Source organism: Thunnus albacares, chromosome 9 (genome assembly GCF_914725855.1).
Source record: "Thunnus albacares chromosome 9, fThuAlb1.1, whole genome shotgun sequence".
Classification (NCBI taxonomy): Eukaryota; Metazoa; Chordata; class Actinopteri; order Scombriformes; family Scombridae; genus Thunnus; species Thunnus albacares.
In genome coordinates, this window is record NC_058114.1 from 18,764,323 (window position 1) to 18,777,886 (window position 13,564).

Genomic DNA, 13,564 nt, shown 5'->3' on the forward strand with positions numbered 1-13,564 from the left:
TACCTGCAGACTGTAGAGCCTCTGGGAGAGCATCAGCACTCTGTCGAAGAACTGAAAAGGAGACACAGACAAGGTTATCATAATCAAAAAAGCCATTTGTGTCACCCAAAACAACATCGCGTTTCACTGGATCAGCAAACTACTGTTTGGGTACACCTTTAAGCTCCAGCAATGTTGTGTATCACAAGGTGACAGATCAGAGAAGAGGAACTAACCTCAGCCTCGGGGAAGGCGTTGGACCAAATGCAGTTCCATCTGGCAGGAGAGCAGCAGCTTTCATCAACCTGAGCAATAACAGTGAGACACAAAGCAAGTCATATTAATGAAATATTGTTAGAAACACACTGACTGCTGCCCAGTACTGCTACATAATGTGGATGCCATTAATTTTTGTTAATGTTTTGTTTGTTTGTTTTTGGCAAAACCCCTAAAAAGCCTTAAATAAAATGTTTTATGATAATATAGAAAAAGGTTGTGTACAAAAACTTTATGTCAGCTGATACACCATTCAGAATTAACTCACATGATGCATGTTTTGTTAATTTCCATCCATCCTTCACACTTCACAGTTCTCAGTTCTCAGTTATAGTGGTGGAAAAGATAAACTTAATATAAATCTGAATGGCCAGTAACTACAACCTGAATATGAGAGCTGAGCAGCATAAGATATGAAATACTGATCAAACATTTGGCAGTAATCCAACAACAAGCCCATTAAGAGCGATAAAAATAACACTGTACATACAGGGTTTGACGTAAAAAATTACATTTTGCAAGGTCTGTATGAACTTTTTCACAGCACTGAAACTTATTCTGTGGTAGAGAGCAAGACTGATTTTCTTCTTCACACACTGAACACTGTCAGCAGCATGTCATTACATTTTATCTGCCCGATTATTCTCAAGCACCAGGATTTACAGTAGGTTAAATCAATGTTCAGAGTACACGGTCTTATCAAGGCTTTAGCTATTTATAAACAAATGAAATGACCTGCGAGAACAGGGTTACAGTAAACATCAGGACATGGAAACTTTCCAGATGACTTGGTTCGATTATTACTATTTACAGGAAATAACACTGACTCATCCTAAGATATGCCTGTAGGTGCATGGAGTGTGTGTGTGTGCGTGTGTGTCTTGAGTCCCTACCGTCTGCTCTAGAGCATGGCTGCCAGAGAGGTCTTTGAGCTGGGGGTCGGAGCTGGCTCTCTGGCTTCTGTCTCTGTTTCTCGACTCGCCAGAAAAGTTCTTCTTCACACTGCCATCTGGCACAGGCACACCGACAGAAACAAACAGTGACACACAAGCACAATGAAAGCAAACCAACCAAGAAAACAGACACGATAACAACCATAAATAATGCACAGAAACAACAAGCATATACATGTAAAACTGTGGCTACAACTGTCTTGAGTTATTATTTTTTTTTAGTCCATAAACAAATTCAGCAAATAAATTCAATCAAGATAATCAACTTTGATAAGAGAAAGTCAAATTTATTCATGGCACACGGTCTACTGAAATACAACTGCAGATCCATTAGATGGTAGGCTTCTTCAGGGCATCGAGTGTACTGGACTCACTCTTACTGAGGATGGTGGGGCTGCTGTCGTAGCCCCCAAAGGTGTCTGCTCTCCTGGGTAGAACTCCAGAGCCGCTCCCTTCATCCAGCCGTGAGGTCGGAGCTTCCTCCCTCACTCCGGACTGCAGAAGGTTCTGGAGGTTCTCCACTAAATGAATAGAGACAACACATTAAAGTTGTACAGTGAGTAGTTCAGGGGAATAGTAGTAAATTCAAAACTACTACCTTATAAGTATTTTAACATTTAATACTTCAGAATTGTGTATTAAATTCACACAACGTCAAGTATGTAGATACACATATCATACAGCACTGTCCTACCCTCAGTGATGGCTCCTTTGAGCAGGGCCTCCCCCTGCTGGAGATCTGAGGCATCTCCCCGCAGAAGCAGTCTGGAATGAGAAGCTGTGTCCTCCAAACCTGCCACGGTCTCTGCCATGTCTGCAAACAGCTGCAGCTTCTCAGTAAGAGCCTGGACGATTACTGCATCCTTCTGGCTCAGCCGTTCTACAGATGAAAACACGAAAAAAACAATTAAAAAGACCTAATGGCTTAAAACATGAATCAGGATTTACAATTTGTCACAAACTTCTGGTGCATCCATACATCAACCCTCACTCTTTAAGACACTATGATTTTTAAATATTTTAAACAGCTTTGGCTGCATAAAAGAAAATTTATTTGTGCCCTCAAAAGTTTTGAACCACTGACATTAAGATGTGAAGGAAAAGGAAATCAAAGCAACTTTTGAAAATTTGAATGTTAAAATGATACATGAGTGCCCCCTAGTGGCTTGATTATATAATGATTTCCCAGGGCATTTTTTTTTTTAGGTCTGTCAATGTACTCATCTTAAGTCAGTACCTTGAAATTCTTTGAACCTGGAAGCTTGTGCCTCTTCCTCCTCGCTGAACAGCCTCTCTTCCGTATGAGGACAGCTAACAGGGGGACAAGACAGACGCCATTACAAGTGGGGAGACATAAGAAGCAAACTGACTGTAGTTGTTTTGCATTCTCTGTTTCATCTGGGTAAAGTGTGCAATAACATGTATTACGACAATTTTGTTTACTGTAGCTACCTCTCTACAGCTTGCCGTATTTGTGTCATCCAAGTGTTTCGCTCCTCCTTGGAAGTGGTGTGGATCTCGTACATCTCTGGCTCATTGGAGGAAGCACAAATAAGAAACATGGCTTTCTCCTCGTGGGCCACTTCCCTGACAATCAGCTTCTGGAGAGAGATCACTGACGGCTTGTTATCCTGGGGGGATAACAAGAGGAAAGAGAGGAAGATGAAGGGGGAGATATTACTGATAACTAATACTTAAAAGTATTAAAACAAATGATGAATGAAATTAACAGTCATTAAATACACACCTGGGAGTGAAAATTCTGTTCCCACTCATATCTTACTGCACATTCATCAAGTATTCTTCTTTAATATACATTATGTTTTTGTTAGATAGTGTTGTACTGACAGAAAGGTGAAACATAAATCACTCACCACTGTAGCAAATACATATCTCTGGTCCTTCTCTTGTAGCAAGAGTAACACATCAGAGAGGAGCACTGCAAGAATATCTGGAAGGATAAAAATCACTAGACTTCAGAGTGTAAACTGGAAAGATGGAAGATGTATATCCAAAATTATTTGCTCTGGTTGATCAGTAATGTATCTTGTTTTATTCATGCCATACCTTTGAGCCTGCCAGAGGCAGCTCTCCAGTTGACTGTGCCCTCATGCAGCAGCCGTCTCCTGCCCGGTGCCAGGTCCTCCCTGCGAAACACTCTGCCATCTTTGATTTTTCCCTGTGCCTTTGGCTCCATCTTGTTGTGTATGTCTCGAAGCCGAGATGTCTTCTCGTGGAGATTAACCAGTGCATCCACCTGAACAATTGTGTCTTTAATGAGACCCAGCCCCCGAGTAAGCTCCTCGTGTTCTTCTGTACCCGCTAGAGATAGGAAAAAAAAAAAAAATGAACCTCTACACAATAGATGACATTAAGTTAAGTTATTCTTCACTGAATATATGGGTGTACTCTCTTGGACATTGATTCTAATTCATTTAGCAGAAAATGCATGTGAAACATCAGACCCTCAGTGTTGTGCAGGATGCGCTCCACTAGTACTGGATACTTGGTAATGCGCTGTGTCACCAACAGAATGCACTCAGTCACTCCTAACCTCCGAACAATGGACAGGTTGCGGATTTTCTGAGAAAAAAAAGAAGCATAATTTAATTTCATTCATCAGACTGCAAACTGATCTATGATAGTGTACTACTGAGGCACTGTGGATTAAATCCCATTTGAAAAATAAGACGAATGCTTATGTGTCTTACCCGTATGATAATTTGGAACCTTTTGTTGTTTTGCAGCTGTTCTTTGTAATAGTTGACAGCCTCAGTGTGGTGACTGCAGAAATCTCCATAGCAGTCCTTCATCCTCTCTCCTATTTCACCTGAGAACTGGAGAACAAAGGAAACTGTCATCTTTGACTGTTCTGTATTAGAACCTGCAGTATGTGAGTCTGTACATGTGCTGGCCCATGTGCCAACAGATTTGTTTTTTCATCTTTCCTCTCACATTAATCATCTCATGATCCCTCAGATTTATCTGGTGACTCCCTGGAGGGGCCAAACCCCTAGGTTTTGAACCACTGGACTAAACTAGCTAGCTGTATATAAAGTAGAGTTCAAACTAGCTCCTCCTCCAGCAGCTACACATTGATGCTTCACTATTAATAATCTAATGATGTCATATATAATAATATATCAGTCAGAGAGACAAATCGAGTACTTTTATTTTAATACTTTTACTACATTTTGCTGCTAATACTTATGTACCTTTACCTAAGTAGGATTTTTCATGGAGGAATTTTACTTGTAATGGAGTACTTTTACATTGCTGTATTGGTACTTTTACTTAAGTAAAGGATGTGAATACTTCTTCCACCTCTGGTAATTTGTGTATCATATTGTGCATGTATGACTATTATGTGATGTATTCACAGAAATAGATGCTGGGAATTTGCATGTATGTGTGTTCTTCTTTGACAGGCTGCCTCCTCCCCTACCTGTGTGATCAGTATGTCTGCCACTCTGTTGATAGTATAGTTCCTGTCGGAGGGTGTAACAAGGTTTTCTCGCCGGCGTTCTTTGAGACGAGACAGGAAATGTGTGTGAAGCTCCAGGAGGTTTTCCAAGCGGGGGAACAGACAGTCCAGCTTAGCCGAGTCCATCTGGAGGTTTTCCTTCAACTCTCGTACATAAACGTGCAGCATGATCTTCAGTGTCCGCACATGGTGCATCTCCGTCTGCATGAGCTCTGTGCAATGGCATAAAGTCACATGTTCATGTTCTGCCATGGAAAGCACATACATGTACAATGCCGGTTCGCAATGTATGTCTCAAGCCATCCTTCTCCTTAAAAAATTATTGTCAGGGGCCAGCATAAATGTTATTTTGATGTACCCCTGCTATTGTGTCACCAAAACAGTCTCATCAAAGAGTTATCTATCACTCCTCAGGACAGGTGACTCATTCATTTAAAAAGGTTCATGACGTAAGAAATCACACTTACCATATATCACATCCTGTCTCTTCACTGTTTCTTTAGAGTGCTTCTTAACATACTGCTGGTCAACTGCCAAACTCCAAGACTCTGCCTCCAGGTCCTGGGCATCAGACTCCAGATCAGACCGCACTGATGCATGGTGAGTATCTGAGGAAAGGAGCCAATGGATTAAAAACTTTGAAACATTAGAGTGTTATAATCCAAAACTCTATCTAACATGATTCCTAATATATAACTGCACATATAAGGAAAAACATGTTGGAGGCCAAAAATTAGGTCTCTGTTTTCACAGGAAGGTCAGAGGTCAAGGTCAGCAGAGCAGCACCCCTGGAAGAATACTATCTATGTTAAGGACTCAAAGTCTGCCTCAAGGTCAGTTAAGCATAACAAAATCATTTTGTAGTTGTGGGACTGATCATGCAACCTATGGTCTGTCTCATCAACACTAAGGTGACAGCACCTATCAAACATTCTCAAAATGATTGATGACAAAAAATGTAAAGACTATTTCCTTTAAAGGACTTCAGGTTATTCAAGTCCCCAGAAATTTTAATAGAAGAATCCTCTTCGTTTTATATCCTTTATAAATAATAAAGGATTTTCAGGGGATTACTCCTTTGAAAAGTCCTCCAATTTCTTATTGTGAAGCATCCAAAATGGAACCAAATATTAGTTTAAGAATATTTCTCTGCTGACTTTTTGTGTGTTGGCAGGGTTGAAATGATATAGACACCAACTTGCAATCTGATCAAAGTAATCTTGGCTCAACAACAGAAAGTGTCCATACTTTCTTTGTTAAAACAAAACTTGTGAAAAAATGAAACATGAGATAAATTCGACCTAAAAAATAACTTTAATTTGAGCAATTATTTCATAAAGTGTCATCCAGTCGTGACAGTGAAATGCATTTGAAATGGGATGAATCTAGTTAAGTGTGTTACTGCATGAGTTAAGGATGGATATTAATCTCATAGGTGACAGAAAAAAGATGAGGTCTTTTTTTTCCTTTAATCTGAGTGCATCTAAAGTTGTAGTCTGACAACAGAACACTGAACTAGTGGTTTAGAGGATCAACACAGGTCGACACAGCTGTCTGTGTTGACCTACAGACAGCTCTATAGCCACTACGATGTAGCTTACCCTGTACTCTAAACTCAATACTAGGGCTGGGGGATATGGCCTATAAATAATATCGCAATATGTTTAGGCTATATTGTGATACACAGTATAAATCTTGGTATTTTGGAATCTCTTCTAAAAGTACTCTAAACTACAACAATACTAAACTACTGTTATAATAAAGTGAAATAAAGTACTATTATAATAAGAGTTAAATTAAGTACTATTATAATGAAATGAATCAAACTCGCCCAGGAGGGCGGTCTGGATGGGCGGGCGAATGTGTGTGATAAATGTAGGTGAGGTTTTTTTTTTTTGTGTCTGTGAGAGGAGAGAGCAAGAAAAGTAAAACACTAAAACGAGTCTCATGCTGGCGGCTTAAAAAACATTATGTGACAATTTGTACTCAATGTTTGCAATATAGTCATTTACTACATCCCACGTAGAACAACGAGTTTATTCGATATATCACTCACCCCCTACTCAAAACGGATACGTATTGATTTACATAATTTATTAACCAATGATACTTTTAAATGCAGGGACTTCCTCAAAAAGGTGTTTGTGGCTAGGATTTCTGATACTGCGGTGTGCTGATTGTAGGTTGTTATCTGTGAGTGTTAGATTAATGCCTAAAAGGTAAAAGTAAAAAAAAAAAATGTAAGTATTGTCAAATTTGTTTTTCTTCTTTCTTTCTTTTTGTTCTTTTCCAATATACTGTAGAACAACAGAGATAATAAATAAGAAACTGAGTCACCCTGCTCTTGAGAGACAGAGCTCTACTGGTGCAGTAGCTTTTTCATGGTGAGGGTGTCTGATAACAGAACAAACTCTGGAGCATGGCAGCTGGAAAAAAAAAAAAAAGATGGTTTTGTAGGTGGCAAGCTAGTGCCCAGTTAGTCTGCTTCTCTCCCACACAGTCCAGCTTAATGAGAAAGGGTGAGGTCACCCCTGACTCCACAAAACACACTCCACACACTCTCCTCCCTGAAGACAAACTACCACTCTGCACTCAGGAAAATGCACAGATCTTAAGAGTACTGAACAGGCTGAGAAAAGGTTAGAAAAACAGTCACCACCATAACAAAAAAAAATAAATTGCAACATATTGCAATATTTCCACTTGTGATATGTAATCGATACACTGGCGCCAAGTATTGATACATTTTTTTTTAAACATAGGACCGCTCAGAATTGATTCAGCTGCTTTGACTTCCCACTACCAGAGCACCACTACTCTGCGCCTCCTTATGGAGGCGCTGAACAGACTGGTGACAGTCAGATGAACAGCAATTGTAGGTGACCATGAGCAGCTGCTGTCAGACTCTCCATGTCTGCGCTGGAAACACAGAGAGTCCGCTGGAGCTTTGTCACTTGAAGCACATTCATGGCTCTTTGTATGTCTGTGTGGTAACTGTGTTGTAGATGAGCTAACAGCTCTACTACAAGAGGTTTTGTGGTGTGTGTGTGTGTCTGTAGGGGAGTGTCCGTAGTCAGTACGTAGCTATAGCCCTGCTGTTTGTCATGTTAATGGTAATCTTATAAAGCTCTGAATATAGCACAGTTCACTATCGGTGAGTCATGTGTTGTGTTTACTGCCACAGGAAAGGAATAAATCTTTGGGTTATTTGTATAACTGTGTGAAAGGCACAACGTGTTCTGATATTTATACTTGGCGGCATTTCTTTTCTGTGAAACTAATGTACTGTTAATGAACATTGTACATTATCTGACAATTTCCTGCTCTTTGAAATATATTTTTTTTCTTCTTCAGCTACAGATATTGTGATATATCGTTATCATGGGATGAATATTGTGATAGTATCATATCGTGAGTACATCTGCGACTCCAACCCCTAGAAAGTAATTCTCTCTGAGTACACGATTTCAACCCAAAAATAGTGGAATTGACTTTCAATCCCCACCTCGTTGAGTCAACCTACCTTCTACGATGATAGACTCGGTGGTGGAGGGAGCGAGGGAAACGGCGTCTTCGTTGCAGCGTTTGGAGCGGAGAGCATCGGTCTCATCCATCTCCCCAGGGAGGGATCTGAGGGATGACAACCACAGGTCCAAGGTGGCATACATGCTGAAACTAGTACAACTCAATCCCACTAGCTGGTTGTAGCCTAAATAAACTTCCAACTTCCAGCCAACATTCGCCAATGGCAATGACTAAAAATAGACACAATAAAAAACAGGCAGCTACATTTTACTTTCCCCCTTTCCTTAGTTTTGCCCGACAATCAATCTCTCATGCGCTCGGTAACACCTCATCTACATCCGTCTCGCTCTCCTTCTTCCTACACACTTTTCTTAGCGATGCAGTGGAACAGTGGTCCACACTGAGAACTGTCTAGACTCAGTTTCAAAAGGCTGTTATATTAAAGAAGACAGCTTGCCTTGATATGTCGCCTATAAATACACATCTTGCGATGGCATTGAAAAAAAACTATATTTCAACAGCAAAGACAAGAATCTAAAAATATTCAGCATTTACATACAGCAGATCCTGCAAACATCATTATTGATTTAAGAACAGATTACTAGTTTTTGTGCTGGTCTTTGAACTCAAGTCCAAACAAAATAAAATCCTGTCATTCAGAACTAGTCTTTTAAAAGGGAAAAAAGCAGGGAAGAAAAAGACAAATAAACAACGTTTCTGCACAAAAAAAGGTCTTCACTGAAGTCTAACTTGCATGGCAGAGGTACTGACCCTGAGCTGTTGTTGTGATGGAGGCTGTGGCCAAGGCTGTGGGCAGAGGCTGCGGTAGTGTTGGTGGTATGGGCGGCAGGAGGCTGAGTGCTTGGTCCCCGCGGACAAATGGTCATGCCTGGGGCGCTGGGAACACCTTGGGAGCCATCCAGGAACTGCGATGAGGCTGTGCCTGACTGCTCCCGCTCTCTGTCCCGGTCTTTTAGCGCTGGGGAGGGAAAACGAGAGACAAGTGAATGAGAAGGGACGGAGGAAGAACACGAGGAGAGACGAGGAGAGGAGAGGGAGAGGGAGAAAGGAGAAGATGACCAGCTTAGAGAAGAGGACGACGACAGGGATGAAGAGGCGAGTGGACGCTTGTTTGACGCCCTTCCGAGTCGACCCCGGTATTTTTTCAGCCAGGATCGAGGCAGGGATCGGAAGAAACGGCAGCTGATCAGGTCGCGGTGCATCAACACTCGCACCCCGACACGTCTGGACAGACCCCGTGATGAGGCAGAGGAAGAGGGTGAGGAAGAGGAGGATGGTTTTGCAATCCTGGAGCAAGCTTTTGAAGCCCTTGTAGTTTGATAAGTGCTCTTGGTCATCGTCAAATCCATTGTAAATGTTTCGATTTAGGAGGAATGGCAGAAGGAGGAGGATACTACTCCAAACTCCAAGGTAAGGTTCAATAGTAGCCGTCGCAGTATCTGTAGTTACTGTTATAAAAGTAGTAAGTGATGCACCTTCACTGGTGTGAACCACAAGAAGCAGAGGACAGTGGAAAGACTGGTTTTATAAGCGACCTGCCCAGATGATTCATATACAATCTCTCATAGTAACCTCTGGAAAAGAGGCCAACCCTTTCTCGCACTTTCTGATTCTTCACTTTTCTTCGATTCCTCCCCCTGCTCCCCGTCTTCCTGACCCCCTGCACAGGCTACTGATTGGCCGGAGCAGGACATGAGGTGAAATCGGGTGTGTGGTTGACACAACTCCAGCTGTTCTCGAGAGAATAACAACCGCTACAGGAGATTAATTTAAGCTGCAGCTGCCCCTCATGTCTCCTGTGGGTTCAATCACATGCAACAATACCTGCTGATTCCTAGGATGGACCACTTCATAATAACAATAATAATAATAATAATAATAATAATAATAATAATAATAATAATAATAATAATAATAATAAATAATAATAATAAACATGGAAGCACCCTGGACATTAATTCTGAGGTTAATCAATTTAACAAGTAGCAATAACTTTAATCTAATCTTTTGTAAAGTAAAAAAAAACATAAGGATGAATCGGATATTCTTTAAAAATAATTTGCAATGGTCTTATTTTTATTTCCTTATGCTTTTCTTGTTATTGATATAAATTCAACTACTGAATATATTGTGTTGTACAATATTAATAAATCTATATCCTGAGTTTGGACAAGAACTGGACGAGAGGTAAACAACAAAGGCTAATCATCACCTTTGTCTACAGCCTGTTGGAGGCCAATCTTTGTGGTGTACTATATGTTTGTGTGTCACCCCCTCTGCACTAAGACACACACAACATAACACACACAAACAGTAAGACAAAGATTCGCAAACTGAATCTGAGCAAACTGAGAAAAAAAGGACGATTCTACGCTCAGGTGTCATCAGGTTAATCTGTTTAATCCCCTGCAAACAACCAGAGATGCAACCATCTCTCTTTAATTTGACACCAGGGGACTAAACCACCTTCCCGATCGTCAATGCAAATACATCAATTGATACTGTGGTCAGTGGGATTCATGAGACTTAAATGTGAATCATGGAATTTCTACTTACCGAGGATGGGAGATCCAGATGAGCTTCTCCTCTGTAGAGAATCTCTCTGTGTGGAGAAAATAAAAAAGGCGGCATATTTTCAAGGCCATTCTCTCAAGCTCTTATCAGCTGAGTGACAGATTACAAAATGTCTAAAAATTGCACGCTGTTACTGTACTTTCCTTACAGGACCAGAGTGCTCACATGGTCAAGAACTCTGTTTTAACAAGCGAAGTCCATCTCAGGCAGATTCATAGGAGTGGACAGAGGGATATAATCTTCATTCGATTGAATAAGAGCATAAACCTTCCTGCCAAAAGTGGATTTATGCTTCTCTGTATTAGTGTTGCAGTACTTAAATGTGGAGACTGTTGCATCTCCTGTAAAATTGAGCTACAGAGCATACATCCTGGGCTACACGGAGAAAGCAAGAACTTTGCAGGTGCAGGAAGTGTTTATTGAAAGTGAAGACAACATGGAGCAGGTTGAAGAAGGCTCAGTAATCAAGTCCTTTTCTGTAAAGCTAGTCACATTTTATTTTTTTGTGATTAGCACAGCTATGATGGTCACTCAAATACAAAGTGAATGAAAGTGAATGTAAGTAAAACCCAATTTCTCTGAGTATATAATACATGCACCTCAGAGCTTGCTGAAGCACAACATACATTTAGTGTAGCAGTGGTGCTGCAGCAATCAAAGGTTTAACGCCTTTGCTATAAATATGCAACATGAAAGCTAATTCTGCACCATGCGCTTCTTGCCTATCATGAGACTGCCAATACGCTGCCATAAAGAGGCATAAATCTGACTGAAGTGTCACAACAATACTGACAATGTTTTTCTTGATCTTGTGGCTGTGTTTTCTTTACTCTGAAATGTATTGTCTGTGCTACTGATAAAAACTCTGGGCCATGTACAAGTGCATATAAACAGTGTATATAAGCAAAATAATGGAACACAATGGGAGTTTAGGTACCGGGGCTACTCCACTGCAACCCTTGTTTTTCTATGTTCCAGTGTGGTGTTTACCTTATTCTTGCTGCTGGTGCACTCACCCAGCAGAGACTTGCAGCTCTTGTGAACGTTCACAGCACAATCTGAAAAACAGCAGGACAGGAACTCAGAGTCAGTATTGCATTAGTCTCGCTGGACCAGTTACACACTGTATACAGTATACTTTTCTATTTGCCTTTTATTGAATCAGATTTGAGGCTTCTGATTGCCCATTGCTCTTATTCTCCTGTTTTATCTGTCTTATTCTATTTTAGCTTATTTTTATTTCCAATTTAACACTTTAGTTGTATTTAAATGTCTATTTATATTGCATTGTCCTTCTTTTACATTGTCATGATGCCTTTTACGTTTTATGTAAAGCGCTTTGAATTGCCTTCTTGTTGAAATGTGCTATACAAATAACCTTCCCTTGCCTTCAGAGTACAAATTTTCAATGAAACAATGAAACGGTAAACCAAGTTTGAAACGTAAAAAAACCAATACAACAGCTCCTGAAGGCAATGTTCAAAGTAGAGGTGGTGACTCAAGCAAAGTTACTTAAACAAAAGCCTGAAGGCATGGCTTTTTCAACTGCCTGCAGATTTCAAGTGTTTATTTTCAGACCAGTATTCTCATCACAAAGTGGAAGGATCACTTCCTGCTATGTGAGACTGGCATGGCAGTAATTCGGTGGCTCTTGTTTGTTTACACCTACATGATACAGACTCGCATGGTCGGCAGGTCAGGAAAACTCCCTCCTTTTCTCAGTAATATGTTTCTCTTCTGTCTACTTTCTACTTCTCCATGTGTGGGAAAACAGAGCTACTGCTGTCAGGTTTAGATGAAATGACTGATTGTATCTCTGCTGATTAACACAGGTACAAATCACAGTTGTTTTGGAAAAACACACTGCTGCATAGTAAGATTTCCCCTTCATATTCCACTCAACTACAAGAAAGACAAAACACTGGCAAAACAAAGCAACTCAATCTTGCTGCCTGGCTACATACTGTATAAGGTGAGCAGCAGAAGCCTTTCACAAGGCCGTCCAACCAAATTATCACTATGCAAAGTCTGATCCCAACCTAGCCAGGTAAAACCAAGTTGACCATGACAAGAAGCACATGGTATTCAATGCAAACCATATGTACACAAGTGCAAACATAAGTAGCCCTCTGTAGAGAGGCCGGTCAGTGGAAACAGGGTTGATGAGTTAAACAAACAGTGGCCTGAATGACGTGGGTCACTCAATGATGGAGAATACAAGAGAAAAAAATCTGGAATATTTTCAGTATTTTTAGTTTACTTGTTACTTTTTTTGTTTCTTCTTCTTCATTCTTGCTGAATGGTTAATGATCCGAGTGACAAACTAACTCAAACTTGACTGGGAAGGAACTACTATTCATGGGATGTAACAAAGTGAACATTTTAGTTTGAAAATCCCTTCTCTACCATGTTACATGGGAGTAGGCACGAGGCAGAGAGGGGATTGTTTGAATCTGGTTACACAGCTTGATGACAAAGGTGGCACTCCTGTGAACAACACATTGTAAACATGACCTATACTGGCAACTTCCAGTAACTGCTGTACAGCCTACCATAAAGGCTTCTATTGCTTACTTCTCTTCTGTGTACTACTGTGGTACAATGGAGACAATGATAAAAAAAAACCCTCCTTCCTGTAGAGTAAAAGCATGAGAGAGATAATCATTTTTGCATGTGTGGGTCAAGTAAGAAGGCCATAAAAGGATTAAGTGCATATACTAAGTGAGTATTAGTGTAATCTCTCTTCATTTAC

The 13,564-nt window shown here is 40.5% G+C and overlaps 1 protein-coding gene across 2 annotated transcripts in view; it reads right to left on the minus strand.

The window, feature by feature from the left end:
- arhgef18b (rho/rac guanine nucleotide exchange factor (GEF) 18b) overlaps positions 1 to 13,564 on the minus strand; it is a 46,097-nt gene that overhangs the window by 15,389 nt on the left and 17,144 nt on the right. The window contains exons 10-26 of one of the 2 annotated variants that reach the window (XM_044361226.1): positions 11,803 to 11,870; positions 10,795 to 10,840; positions 8,989 to 9,196; positions 8,216 to 8,322; positions 5,160 to 5,300; positions 4,654 to 4,904; positions 3,920 to 4,045; positions 3,674 to 3,791; positions 3,276 to 3,530; positions 3,083 to 3,159; positions 2,661 to 2,839; positions 2,446 to 2,519; positions 1,903 to 2,088; positions 1,583 to 1,729; positions 1,149 to 1,264; positions 216 to 284; positions 4 to 51 (exon numbers count right to left, since the gene is read on the minus strand). In XM_044361226.1, coding sequence (XP_044217161.1) covers positions 4 to 51; positions 216 to 284; positions 1,149 to 1,264; positions 1,583 to 1,729; positions 1,903 to 2,088; positions 2,446 to 2,519; positions 2,661 to 2,839; positions 3,083 to 3,159; positions 3,276 to 3,530; positions 3,674 to 3,791; positions 3,920 to 4,045; positions 4,654 to 4,904; positions 5,160 to 5,300; positions 8,216 to 8,322; positions 8,989 to 9,196; positions 10,795 to 10,840; positions 11,803 to 11,870 — 2,216 coding nt within the window. The remainder of the gene's footprint in view (positions 1 to 3; positions 52 to 215; positions 285 to 1,148; positions 1,265 to 1,582; positions 1,730 to 1,902; positions 2,089 to 2,445; positions 2,520 to 2,660; positions 2,840 to 3,082; positions 3,160 to 3,275; positions 3,531 to 3,673; positions 3,792 to 3,919; positions 4,046 to 4,653; positions 4,905 to 5,159; positions 5,301 to 8,215; positions 8,323 to 8,988; positions 9,197 to 10,794; positions 10,841 to 11,802; positions 11,871 to 13,564) is intronic. The other variant, XM_044361227.1, reaches the window with a different exon arrangement.